The 14,810-nt window shown below is 37.3% G+C and overlaps 1 protein-coding gene across 1 annotated transcript in view; it reads left to right on the top strand.

The window, feature by feature from the left end:
* The window catches only part of DNAH11 (dynein axonemal heavy chain 11), a 275,861-nt gene that overhangs the window by 208,962 nt on the left and 52,089 nt on the right, over positions 1-14,810 (top strand). Inside the window, exons 64-65 of the mRNA XM_072964862.1 lie at positions 2,930-3,165; positions 4,344-4,466. Of these exons, the coding sequence (XP_072820963.1) occupies positions 2,930-3,165; positions 4,344-4,466 (359 nt within the window). The remainder of the gene's footprint in view (positions 1-2,929; positions 3,166-4,343; positions 4,467-14,810) is intronic.

Below are 14,810 nucleotides of genomic sequence, written 5' to 3'. Positions count from 1 at the left end.
AAGTGAGAGGACCAATAGCTAATTAATATGAGGAGGACACATGGGAGATTGTATAGCTGGACTCCTTGGACCTCAAAGGTGGCATTTTTTCCTTAAGGTTGGAGGAGCTGTGGTCTTGGAATGATCTGCAGGGAAGTAAGAAGAATGACAGCTCTTTCCCACAGACTTTTTTTTCTTTTCAGTAATGAGAGTATTAAGAGAATGAGCTGTCTACTTAAGAAAGCCCTCAAGGGAAGTGAGACCCTAGGGCAGTGGTTCTTGGACTCCAGCTTCATGTTTAAATCTTGTGGGAGTGAAAACATATGATGCCAGTTGAAGTTGAATCATTAGAGTCAGGGTGGCAGCTTTGAAAGCTCTCCTGTGGTTCTAATATACAGCTTGGGGTTGAGAGCCCCTGCCCTAGGGAAGAGCTGGGTTTTAGTTAGGACAAGCAGGCAGACGGAACAAGGGAATTTGGTCCCAAAAGGACTAGGACACTGAAGGGCATATGGGAAGTGTTGTCAGAAAGCACAGTAGTGGGGGCTGGAGTTTGGAGGATGGAAGGGGGAGAAACAGAGTAGCATGGTGGTACCTGAAAAGGACAGGGATGGTTGGATATACGTGGTCTTGAGGGTCCAAGTAAAATTGTAGTCCAAAATTGTTTCCGTCTAAAGTTATCGTCTCCTGAGCAGACCGATGAAGACGTGGGCAAGTTCAAGGAGGCATTTGTGCTCTGCTCATTAACCTCACATAGCAGTTTAGAGACAGAACAAATACATAGAGTTATTAGGCATGTTGTTAACCTTTCAAAGCCTTAATGTCCTAAGGGGGAAAGAGAGAGATACTTACTTTGCAGAACTCCTATGGGAGTTAAATGAGACAAGGAACAGAGTGAATGTTTATGAGTAAATTTTGTAAACACTTAAAGCCTTATCAATAGTGGCTGTTTTGTTACCATCATATTAGGAGAAACTGGGAGTCTTGCCTCATCAGAAGTTCCCTTTTTTCCTTTGGAATGTGCCACTAGGTCAGGTCTCAGTGGATTCTGATGTACATTTGGTGTTAGGACGAGTCTGACTTGGCTCAGGGTATGTGTTTCCAGTCTGCTCTTTTCTATTTCCTAAAAGCTTTGAGAAAACCAGAGGGGAGGCTCCTTCCTTTTTTGCCCCAGCTCCATCCTGACTGACGTGCTGACACTACTTAAGGAAGCTATTGGATGGATTCGTGCTGACTTGGGAGGCTGACTTCGGGTGTCAAGGGCCTCCTCTTTGCACTTGGTTTCCACACTCTATTCTTTTCTGCAGACTCCTTCAAGGAATTCTGCAAAGAAGAGTGGATTTAAAAGAATATACATATGAATTGAGATTTATTTTCCCTAGTCTAAACGGAGGTTAAAATTTATTACAAAAGTGGTAACTGTACTGTAACCATCAAAATAATTTTTGATGAAAAAATTTCTGCATGTAGTCACACAACTACTTATTTGAATTTAATATGATAAAGAAAATACCCTAAACTTCACTTCTAAAAATTTAAGTCTCTAAGTATTTTACAGTATTTATCGTATTCTTTAATGTGAGTTGCCTGCTTTATTTCCCTGACTAAAGTGGCTGTTAACAAAAGGGGACTTCTCTTTGATCCCCTGCGCTCCACCCTGCACACAGTTGGTGCTCAAACAATTCACACTATTGAATTCAGACACAAGATCTACATGTGTACCTTCTGTTACTCCTTATAGAATCAGAAATTAAAGTTATTTTATCTCGTTATTTCAAGTTGCTTGTATTAAGTAGAAGCTAAGGAATTAAAGACACAGAGCTTTTGCTAATAAGAGGATGCTTATTCTAAATAACTTGCTGGTTGAGTCAGATACCAGGGCTCCTTGTTCCTATCACTGGGAGATAGAGTTTGATTCATTTGTACGATAACATTGCCAGGGACAGTAGGAATATTGTGCTGCGTCTCCTATATTGACATCAAATTGCATGCCGGCTTTACTGTCGGGCTTCTTCCAGCATTCTGTGTGCTGAAGCTCTTGAGCTAACCAAGAAATCCAGCTGCTGCTATAGCTTCCCCTGCCTACTCCATCAGGTGTCCACGTTCCACCCCCTACACAGCCAGGGGCCTAGCTCCGTATTCATCTTGCTGATCGTGGTATCTCCAGACAGCGTTTCATATGCAGGAGGTGCTCAATAAATGTATGATGATGGATGACAGATCGAATAAATTCCTTCATAAGTTCCCTTCTACAACCTTGGGGGTTTTTTTGTTTGTTTTAATTTGTTTTTTGCAAAATCAATCAATTTTGGTAAAGAACTGATCCTTATCTTTAAAATAGAGTTCTCCTTCTCTCTCTTTTAATGGAGACAACTCCCAACTTTGTAATGCTTCTCTCCGCCATCGCAGTGTAGACAGTTCCAGTTCCCTCTGAAAGTAGAGGCTGTGATCTAAGTTCCTCGGGTGCGAGCTGATGGAGTTACAGGAGACTGAATGCATGCCATTAACCCCCGTCCCAGAAAAAGTTATCTTTTTGTAGTGCTGGCCTGTAGAAAAAGATGAAATGCCCACACAAGAGGGTGCATTTCATCATTGCTTATGTGGGGTAATTACTCCATCGGGCAAATAACACTTCTGTTGTCCTGTCATACTTCCTGGAGTCTAAATTCACTCTCACCTTGTTGAGGTGGTTGTAGGTATGTGAAGTCGCTTGAAGCTAGATGGATGCGGTAACAAACCAGATGTTGAATGCTGCAGCTGACAGAAATTCTGTAAATGCAAGGTTTATGGAGTCTCATCATATTTCCTGATGAGAATTTTCTTTGGCTCTGGAGAGTTAGCGGAGAACTTGCATGTGGTCTCTTGCCCTTGGTCTCTTGTTTTCTCAGCTGTCATGCTGAGTCTTCTGCTCCACCACACTGCCAGTTGATTGCCTTTGACTCTGATTTTAAAGGTCTCCATTCCCATAACTGAAGGGCTGGACGTGATGACCATGCTGACAGATGATGCCACAGTCGCCGCCTGGAATAACGAAGGACTGCCCAGTGACAGAATGTCAACCGAGAACGCCGCGATCCTCACCCACTGCGAGCGCTGGCCCCTGATGATAGATCCCCAGCAGCAAGGAATTAAGTGGATCAAGAATAAGTATGGAACCTCCCTGAGAGTCACATGCTTGGGCCAGAAAGAGTACGTGAAATCTGAAGGGTTGACTTTCAGTTGAGCTGCTGGAAAGGGGTCTGATTTTTACCAAGTCCTGGCATTTCTTAGAACTCTCTGCCACTTTGAAATGTGACAGTTGAGTACAGCTTGTTTATCTGCCTGCTTACATTTCACATTAAGTATCTCTGTCAAAAGGGCATATATGTCAGGCAGCATCCACTTACCTGAAGAAGTTAGAAGGAAGGTTAGAACAAACACTGAACGTGAGAGGAAAAATTTCCTAAGGAAATATGATGTATTATAACCCTCTGTAGGGCATTTGGCACGTAGTAACACAAGAATTGTCACCTGCACCTACATGCTTAATGATGTTTACAGTCTTATTCCTAAATATGTTTTGGCCTACAGTAGGTTTTTAACATGGCTCAAGTCCCAGCGTTGAGTGCCTGAGATAATTCTTAGTCAGGCTTCACATGTCGCTTTTGAGAACCAAATCTGCTCTGAGATTTTTCTGTCACTGGGCCGCATGACAATGTTGGCTGGTAAGTGGAAAGCTGTCTCATATGTAGCTGATCTTCAGTAAATGTTGAATGAATAATTTTAGACTTCCTGATATTTCATTTCAGCCCCCCATCGTCTTTTGATGTGTAAGATGAAATAAGAAATGTCTGCAGTTGTGCAGATAAATGGTCTGCCTTGCTTATCTGAATGCTTGGAGAAAATTATTTTTGAAGGGGAGAGACTACTTTTGGAGGGGGGGAGTGAAATAAAATGATAGTTTACTGCCTTATATGATCGAATCTAAAAGTGAATCTAAAAATGAAAATTTGATTAAAAAACCACAAGGCATTTAATAGCATTTGAATTTTTTAACCAAAGAGGACCTATTGAATAAATTTATGATGTTTGGGCAAATTACATTTATTTCAACCATAATCATTGTCTAAAGTGAGTAAATTACACATGAACTTCTTAGTTCATACTATTGAATTTCACTTGGAAAATATAATTCTGAAATTTATCTCGCAATCTAATCTTTAATTTCCATGTATTCTAGTCAAAGAATACTACTTTATAAAATAGTATTTCCTTAAGTTAGTTTGTACCATTTAAAGTATATTAAATTCAATATAATTTAATATAAGTAATTTTGAACATTTTCTCTGTGCTTCTTTATCTTATTTTGCTTCTGACTGAATTTTAAGGTTTTTGAATGACATTGAAACTGCTTTGGCCTTTGGAGATGTCGTCTTAATTGAAAACCTTGAGGAAACGATCGACCCAGTCCTTGAGCCATTGCTTGGCAGGAACACGATTAAAAAAGGAAGGTAAATACATTTTGTGCTACATATGAGTTTGGTCATCAGCTTTTATTTCTCAGCCATATAATCAAGGGCAGTCTATGGGAATTTTCTTGGTGATACTTCTGAGTTTCTGTTCCAGGTCACTTACATTCCAAGACCAAAGCACTCTTGATGTGATCCAGACGTTCATACCATTTGTTTGGTGGATTTAGATTCATGTTACCCAATTCCTGACTTATAGACCCCAGAAATGCACTGTCACAAATCTGAAAGCAGTTACTTCTTCATTAGTTTATACCAGTGTTTTTCTGACTTTAGTACTTGGCAGGACACCTTTAGTATGTTTGCCTTAACTGCCTTTCACTCGTATCCTTATTTACTTAATATGTTTAAAACCACCATTTTTTTTTAACTCAGCCTCATCCCAAGTCATAACACCCACAAAACCATGGATTTGCTGTGGTAGTTCTGCTTTTCCACATGCACTTGAAATGCACGTAACCATTAGAAAAAAAGAGTTGATTAGTGGACCCCTAAGCTCATCCCTGTACCAGCAGTGGTGGACTGGAACACCCCTGCTGAGCTCTATGTGACCTTCCAAATGGCTGCCATCCCCCCAGATGCCAGCTCTCCACGACATCCTCCCAGGGCCGATGAACCTGCCTCCAAAGGGTCATCATGTCACTTTCTACCAGTGTGTAAAAGGTCAGATGCAGTAGTTGTTACTCTTACCAAACCTGTTTGGGCTTAAGGGAGGTTGTGGCATTCCAGAAGCTCTCTGTGCCTCTTCACTCAAGGAACTAACATTCACTAGTCTTACTGCACTGGATTTCCTTCTTTTTTTTGGTTCTTTTTTTCTCCATTAAGGTGTAATTTCAGAACTTCCCCCACACCCTTCTTTCTTGATATCCGTTCTCTGCCTTTTCTTCATGAGATTATTCCTGTCAATTTTAAGTGGAAATAGGCCTACTTAAGGGTGACTAACTTCTATTTTTTAAGAAGTCTCTACCCGATTAGTGTGGTATTTATTATACGACTCACCAAGTAAATCCATTTACAGTGAGTGACAACTTATAATTGTTTAATAAACCAAAATTTACCCAGACGAGCATTTAGAACACTCTAATAAGACACTTGACAAACTGCAGCTCTAACATAAATATAATTGTAGCTGTGTCTGATGTGTTAAAAATATAATGTACAATCTTGAATGTCACTAAAGTGAAATCCTTGTTATTAAGGTTCTGACTCTATTACGAAGGCCTAAAATTTTTTGTCAGCGAAATACAGCTTCTCTAGCTTTAACTTGGACCTCCAGTAACACAGTTTAGATGTAAGAAATTTGGTGACTGTCTGTTTTTATATATGTATATGTTTATTTTTTGATAATCTGAAATTTCTAGATACTGATAAATTTGAGTCCTGATTTTTTTTTTTGGTATGAATATAGTTAAGTATAAAAGAGAATCCCAGAAGTTTTTTTTTTAATTTCAGAAACAAACTATTTTACATAGAGCATCAATTCTTTGTCACAAAATATCAAACCAGAGCAATTTATTTCAAATTAATATTTCCTGAATATGTACTCTTTATTAGGCTTTGCAGAATTGACCATATCATTATAGCATTATTAAAAGATAAAGAGAATTTAAAATATGTAAGAATATATCAGATGGTGTTTATTGCATGCATGTATTACTGTAGTAATTCTGGCTCCTGGGTGCTTATGTGTGGAAACAGCCATTTCTATGAAGGTAAATTCAGGTCTGTATCTCTAGTTTTTTTAATGTGTTTTTAGAGTATCTTTATGCAGAAAATCTGAGTCCTTACATTTTCTGTCAGTCACTGAACAAGCCTTCTCTGAACATGGCTAGACACCAGGCACTGTACTGGGTGCCAAAGATTCAGAGCATGATAAGGTACAGAGCCTGCCCTTAAGGAAGCTACGTTTCCTTAGCGGAAAGAGAGACCTGTAAAAGTAATGCATGCCCTTGGTGTAATGATAGAAGTACTCATGACAGGGAGTCGTCATGGTAGTGGAGACTTGGGAAGGCTTTGTGGAAAAAATTGGATTTGATTACATGGACATTTAATGTGAGTCTTGAAAGATGAGTGCCATTTGTCAGACAGACAAGTGGGAGAAGAGAATCCTGGAAGGAGAGAACTAATACCAAATAGTAGAATGCACGAGGCAGCCCAGCAGCCTTGGGGAACTGCAGTTAGGACTCAGATACATGGAGAGTCCCATTTTGGGGGGAAATAGAGGAGTATGCACTGAGAGAGATGAGACTGGAGATGTTGTCAGGACCCAGAAAGTGGACATCCTTGGACATCTAGGTTGGCCTTTTCCTATAGGGTGATCGATCTTTTCCTCGAGACACACTGAAGTGGTCCATTCCTATCAGTAATGCTGGTTGACAACAGCAGTGGTTTTTGACCAAAGGACCTTGCCTTCCTGGAGTAACACATCTGGAGTTTCCATATTTTCACTTGAGAATCATGAGCATCTGTCAGTAGGGAAGGTGGTGAAGACTCTTAAGCCTGCTAGGAGTAATGTGATCAGATTTCTGTTGCTGGAAGGACACACTGTTGGTGCAGTGGGAAGTATTCATTAAAGGCACATGGACCTAGAGCCAGGGTCCCATTAGCAAACAATTGAAATAACCCAGCTGACACATGATATGAGCCTAAACTAAGCCAGCGACAGTAGAGGTAGAGAGGAGAGGGGCAAATCAGAATTCTTAAGGAGTTAATCTCATCAGTTCGTGGTCATTAATGAGATTTTGTTAGTAGGAAAAAAGGAGGGTTCAAGGATGATTTCCAGTCTTGTGCCAGATGAAATGATGGTGTGATTTATGGAGAGATGTGATACAGGAATAGGAGTCAGTGTAGGGAAAGAGGTAATGACTCCACTTATTAGCTATTCAAAGATGGAGGTGCTGCTTTAACACTAATTCTCAAAAAAGAGGTCTAAGAAGCCATTGGATATGTGAGTATGGAGCGTAATAAAGAGCTCTCCAGCTGAATATGTAGGTTGAGGAACATCCCCCTAGAGAGCTAGTTAAGCATCTTAGATGTGATTGTCCACAGAGATGCTGTACAGTCAGGAGGGCGCAGGTGCAGTGACTTAACAGGTGGAAAAAATGGGGCCTGAAAGAGCTTAGTTAAACTCTCCTTGGATGCCTAAGACTATATGAAGTTTAATACATGGAAACCTAGTTTCTTAACCAGATCTTCCATATAAATAGGCGCTGCCATCTTGCAGTAGAATTCCTATGAACGCTATTTTGCCGATCTAACTCTTCCTACTCTTACATTCTATTTTTCCTCGAAATTTTGCTTGTTTTCTTATCTGTGTTTTGTTTTCATATCTGTGGTTTTCTATGTTCAGCCCTTTAATTTTTTTTCATGCTGACTGAAGAAACCCCTTTATATCTTTTCTCTGCTTGCTTCTCTCCAGCTCAGAGTGGTTCAAATGATTTTTTTTTTACTAATACTGCTTATACCATCACTCCCATTAAAAGTTTATTGTTTATTACTATCAATTGAATTAAAGCTTTTCTATGAAACCCACAAAATGCTTTACCTGTATGATACTACTGAATTTCCTTTTACCAGCCTCATTTTTCCATACTTCACACAGAAAATCTCCCCTTTCCGTAAGGTGCTATTTTAGTTACCTTTTCTTTCTACAAATCCCAAATTCATTTAATTCAGAATTTAACTGCTATTTAATCAATTAAATGGGGACTTTTATTTTCTACATTTGATGCTTCCCATACATAGTACATTCTGTACTGTGTCACTGTGTCATCTTCCCTTGATGTCATTCTTACAGTATGCTTGAATTTTGTTTCACTCTTACATACCCTTATTAGATTATGAGTTCTCCATGAATAAGAATCATACTACATTCCTTTAGAAAGGTGATTAACCAAAATAAAAACCAATAAAAACAGACTTTTATTTCTGGCACTATGGTGCCATTCAATATGTGAATACTGAAAAACAACTAAATATGTTAGTTAAATTATTAAAGACACCATTTGAAATATATCACTTAGTTGACAAAAAAAAACAAAAAAACAAAACAAAGTGTGACCCAAAAGCAGGAATTAGAAAGACAAGGAACGCCAAAGCTGGCTTTCTTCCTGAGGGTACCTGCTAAAACCTGATGCCTTGGGTTTCTATTTTGATGGATGTACAGAGCCTGGACCAAGTCTAGGGCCTGTTCAATGTGTGGAGTCTGCTAAGAGATACCTGCAAAATGCTACAGCCTCAGAGTGCCGTACCTGCAATTTAAGGGTAAATTTGTTAAAAGTTAAAGAAAAACAGTACTGCAGAAAGAAAACTTTCTTTTCTCTACCTTGGCCCTGGAATGAGATTGGAAAATATCCCCAGAGAATTCCTAAATAGATCCATCCCTCTTATGAGTGTTTAAGACAAATTTGTATTACTTGTAATGCCCTAAAATACCTCAAACCAATAACTTATTTTAGGATAGCCTTGGGTTGGTCACATCCTGATGCACTTGGCTGAAGCAAAGATCCTCTTTGGAATAACGTCCATAAATCCAGACTTTAGAGGATTATGAAAGATCTAATTCAAAAGGCATGAGTTCACAGGCAAAAATTAAAGAACACACAAAGAAACAAGGTATCATGAGCCAGAGCAAATAGAAACATCAAACAATAGAATCCTTATCTCATTGCTGCTTTATTTTATATTTTATTATTAATAAGGATATGTTTATTAGCCTTCCATGAATTGCCTATTGTTAACTTTTGCTAATTTTTCCATTAGGTTTCTCTCACTTTCTTGAATGCCTCAGTTATTTTGCTTCTACTTGTTGTATTCATTCTTATTTTCTAACATGATTTTGAATTCATTCTTTCTTTAAGCATGTATCATTCCCTCATTTCCATAGGATTTGGCCTGGGAAGGGAAGTAAATACAGTGCTCAACCCACTACCTTGAATTAGCTCCGGGTGTGTTTTCAAGAGAGACTTTTAAGACTGTGAGATGGGGCTTTATGCACTAGTGTATTGTTGTTAGAAACTAATATCGGGATACAAGTAGGAAGGTGAAACTTGGGTCAGATCTTAATCTGCTACACTCTAGTTTGGTGATTTGGAGTTAAGTTTACATTTTCATGTCTGATGAGGGGAAAAAATACATAGCATACAGATAGTTAATATGTATTATTTCCTTTGAATCTTTAACGAGTGATGTGGGTGATTGGGAGCATGAACCAGAGGCTAAGCCAGAGTTCTTGGAGTAAGACATTGGGGAGACTGGGAAGGGTGGATAAACCATAAATGAAGCCATGAAACATATCAGCAAAAAGGAGTGAAGAGGACAGGAATCAGTCATAACTTTTGATGTTTTAAGTTGCCTTTTAAGAACCGAAGTGGGTTTTGGTTATTTAAATTTTATTATTTAATGACTGATATATATAAAATACATAATGTATAAAAGTTATAAATCATCATAATAATTAAGACATGTATCTACCATTCACATGATGAACTGAAAGATGGCCACTAATCTCCAATCTACCTGTGTGCCCCTCTTCCTTCTCAATCTGCCTCCTCTCCAAAGGTAGTCAGCATCCTAGGTTTCGTTATCACTTCATTACTTTATTTAAAATAGTTTTATCATATATATGCATTTTCTTAAATGATACATTGGGTTTTTCTGTCTGATTTGGGACTTTCTAAAATGCCATCATAGTGTATATAGTTTAAAGGGACTTGATTTTTTTTTTACTCAGTATTTCTAAGGCTTGGCTATAGTGTAGATTTGAGCTCTAATTCTTTTCATGTAGCTCTAATCTCAATTTTCATCACTATAATATTCAATGGTGTGGCTATTCCTCAGTTTATTGAATGTTCTTATTGAAGGACATTGGGGTTATTTTCACATGGTTTGCTATTACAAGACAGCGTTTCTATGAATATTAGTGTATTGAATACTCATATTTACATCTACAGGTGCACACAGCGAGGGGTTCTTCAGAGTTTCTATTCTGGAGTAAAATAGTTGAGTTGTTGAGTATGTGCACAACAGGCTTTAAAAGATAATGCCAAGTTGCTTTCCAGTGTTTGTACAAATTTGTATGCTCACCAGTAGTGTGGAAGTGTTGTGAAGTCTTCAAGAGAACTGAGTTAGGAACCTTCTTTCTTCTGCTGTTTTTTTTTAAATTGAATTATAGTCAGTTTACAATGTTGTGTCAGTTTCCAGTATAGAGCACAATTTTTCAGTTATACATGAACATACATATATTCATTGTCAACATTCTTTTTCACTGTGAGCTACCACAAGATCTTGTATATATTTCCTTGTGCTATATAGTATAGTCTTGTTTATCTATTCTACATATGCCTGTCAGTATCTACAAATTTCAAACTCCCAGTCTGTCCCTTCCCACCCCCCTCCCCTCTGGCAACCACAAGTTTGTATTCTATGTCTATAAGTCTATCTCTGTTTTGTATTTATGTTCATTTGTCTTTTTCTTTTTCTTTTTTTTTTAGATTCCACATATGAGCAATCTCATATGGTATTTTTCTTTCATTTTCTGGCTTACTTCACTTAGAATGACATTCTCCAGGGACATCCATGTTGCTGCAAATGGTATTGTGTTGTCTTTTTTATGGCTGAGTATTCCACTGTATAAATATAACACATCTTCTTTATCCAGTCATCTGTCAGTGGACATTTAGGCTGTTTCCATGTCTTGGCTATTGTAAATAGTGCTGCTGTGAACATTGGGGTGCAAGTGTCTTTTTGAAGTAGACTTCCTTCTGGATATATGTCCAGGAGTGGGATTACTGGGCTATATGGTAAGTCTATTCCTAGTCTTTTGAGAAATCTCCATACTGTTTTCCACAGTGGCTGCACCAAACTGCATTCCCACCAGCAGTGTAGGAGGGTTCCCTTTTCTCCACAGCCTCTCCAGCATTTGTCATTTGTGGACCTTTGAATGATGGCCATTCTGACTGGTGTGAGGTGATACCTCATTGTAGTTTGATTTGCATTTCTCTGATAATTAGTGATACTGAGCATTTTTTCATGTGTCTGTTATCATTTGTATTTCTTCTTTGGAGAATTGCTTGTTTAGGCCTTCTGCCCATTTTTGGATTGGGTTGTTTGTTTTTTTTCTTATTGTCACATGACTGCTTATATATTCTGGAGATCAAGCCTTTGTCAGTTTCATCTTTTGCAAAAATTTTCTGCCATTCCATAGGATGTCATTTTCTTTTGCTTATGGTTTTCTTTGCTGTGCAGAAGCTTGTAAGTTTAATTAGGTCCCATTTGTTTATTCTTGCTTTTATTTCTATTGCTTGGGTAGACTGCCCTAGGAGAACATTTTTGAGACGTATGTCAGATAATGTTTTGTTTATGTTTTCTTCTAGGAGGCTTATTGTATCTTGTCTTATATTTAAGTCTTTGATCCATTTTGAGTTTATTTTTGGGTATGGTGTAAGGGAGTGTTCTAGCCTCATTGATTTACATGCTGCTGTCCAGTTTTCCCAACACCATGTGCTGAAGAGACTGTCCTTATTCCATTGTAGGTTCTTGCCTCCTTTGTTGAATATTAGTTGACCAAAAGTTTGTGGGTTCATTTCTGGGCTCTCTATTCTGTTCCATTGGTCCATATGTCTGTTTTTGTACCAATACCATGCTATCTTGACGACTGTAGCTCTATAGTATTGTCTGAAGTCCGGGAGACTTATTCCTCCAGCCTCTTTCTTTTTCTTCAGTAATGCTTTGGCAGTTCTAGGTCTTCTGTGGTTCCATATAGATTTTATTATGATTTGTTCTAGTTCTGTGAAATATGTCCTGGGTAATTTGGTAGGGATTGCATTAAATCTATAGATTGCCTTGGGCAGTATGACCATTTTAACAATATTGATTCTTCTGCTGTTTCTTTTAATAATACAAAAGATACCTGTATTTAATACTGTTAGCCTCCCCTTCCTATGAGGAACTATTCCTACCACCTGTTTTTCCCACCTCTTTTTTGAATGAGAAAAAATGAGGACCCTTGAAATTTTGAGAACAGTTCCATTTCTAAAAGCTTTAAAAGTACTTTGAAATAAAATTTGGTATTTTAGTGATTGTATTGTTTTTGCCTGATGAGAAGTAAGTTTAAACAAAGCAAATGGCTTCTTGTTTCTTCATGAAAGTCTTTAAAAGACAGAAAGAAACTTTTTTAAAAAATGTATAAAAATATATATACGTATGCAAGATAGAAGGGGATGTGAAAGAATAAAAAAGATGGGTAGAAATAGGAATTACTTTTCTTTTAAAGAAATAAATAAAAACTGGAAAAAGATAATGGAAGAGAAGACTGATGGGGAAATGTTGATTTGGCCTTGTTTAATCATTGAGATACCCCATGGCAATGTTAAATCAGGAACAGACAAATGATGACTTTATCTTGATCCCATCCCATACTAATCTACATGTTTGTAAATTTTCTACTAGATCTTTCTGTTCTGATCTCCAACAATGAACATTTTACTTGATTTTTTCTATCCCCTTCTGCCATTACATTTTCATGTTACTCTTTCAGATTGCCTGTGTGGTTACAAATATGTTTCCCTTTGTATTGTAAAGACAAAATAGCATTAAAAACAGGAAAAAGAGGAGGAAGCAAACCACAGGGATTGCAGGCTGGTACATTCACCCAGAATGCCTTTACCGTATCATCTTCTCCAAGTGCTCTTGGAGTAAGACTTTGACACTCCTGAGAGAAAGCCACATCTCTGGGAAAGTTTTTGGCTATTACTGGTGGTTTTGTTTATTTTAGTTCTGTTTGTTTGCAGGGACTTTTTTTAAAAACCAATATTAGTCTATTCTTCCTCATAATGAATGTCTGAGAAGATGCTTTTGATAGATATAGCAGAGTCCAAAAGTTGAAGTTAATTAATAATTGGAATGTTGTGGAGTATGAAGTAATGAATACTAATTACTCCTTTCATGTCTGACAGCTCCCTGTGGACCAATACATCAGCCCAGACTTTAATTTGGTTCTAGTAATGGTTTCATCAATAGCACATTAAATCTGTTTGAGAAGATATACAGTTGAACCTGACCCACATAGTAGATACCACTGTCATAAAATGGCCACAGGCTGACAACAGCTGGGTAATTACAAATAATTAAATCCACCAAACTCCAGACAATCCTAATTTTAAGTAAAATATATCTTACGGTATCAATCGACAGAAAACATATCTGGGAAGATTTATCAACACGTACTTTTTCCAAAGCAAATTTACTAGCTTACATATTAGAGAAATTGCTGATCTGTGAAGCATCTTCATAAAATTATCTCTCTTTAATCTTTCAAATTTCCCCAAATATTATTGAAGTGTTTTTGAACTTTAATCTTAGCTGGAGTAACCTTACTGCAAGATGTATTTCAGCTTGTTTCTGAACATACAAATATTTTAAGACAATTTATGCTTCATTCTATGTTTAATTCCATGTAATTACTCTTTTAGTAATAGTCTTTAAGTAACATTCCCTAGAAAGAAACTTAAAACTAATAGAAATACTAGTTATATGATATAAATTTCTGTTTTTATAGACATAGTAAAATGAATGGGAGACAGTATTTTACAGAGAGTATTTATTTTATAATGACTGAGTTTCCTGAAAGTTGAACCAAAATTAATAATCATTTCTGTTAGCAAGTTTCCATTTTATTAAATATTATTATGTCGCTTTTCTTGGAGTTGATGCCATATGATTGTTCTGTCATTGATTATAGATGTATTAGAATGAGGTCTTGGTGGAATTTAAGATAGAATCATACTAAAGTAAATCCCACACTGATAGCTTGTGCTGTCTGGAGCTTGAAGCTTAAGATTTTTCAATAAACTCTGAAGTTAAGTACTTCTCTCATTATGTCCCTGTGTAAGAATATTTTTATTTTCAAGTTATTTCATACCCTCCTATAATAGAATTCAGCAGTCTAGTCTCTCCCAATTTCTGAAGCCAAAAAATAAAGTTTAATTGCAGAAAAGACCTCCAGCAACCTTTCTATTCCTAAGTTCAATCAAGATTTTTTTAATTTTTTAAAAGAATTTGGGGGGGTAATTAGATTTATTTATTTGTTTGTTTGTTTCAATGGAGGTACTGGAGTTTAAACCCAGGACCTCATGCTTGCTAAGCACATGCTCTATCACTGAGCTATATCCTTCCACCAAGGTTTTTTATAAGAGTAATATTCAGAGTCTACAGATCCTGCGTCTTCTCAGTCAACTTGCTAAAACTGTTTGACTTTATCTGAAAGTAAATACCAAGCAGGGCCACAGATTAAGAACCTTTAGATTCTTTTCTTCACAAAAGCAATTT

The sequence above is a fragment of the Vicugna pacos genome, chromosome 7 (genome assembly GCF_048564905.1).
Source record: "Vicugna pacos chromosome 7, VicPac4, whole genome shotgun sequence".
NCBI classification, from domain to species: Eukaryota; Metazoa; Chordata; class Mammalia; order Artiodactyla; family Camelidae; genus Vicugna; species Vicugna pacos.
This window is presented reverse-complemented; position numbering and strand designations above follow the sequence as displayed.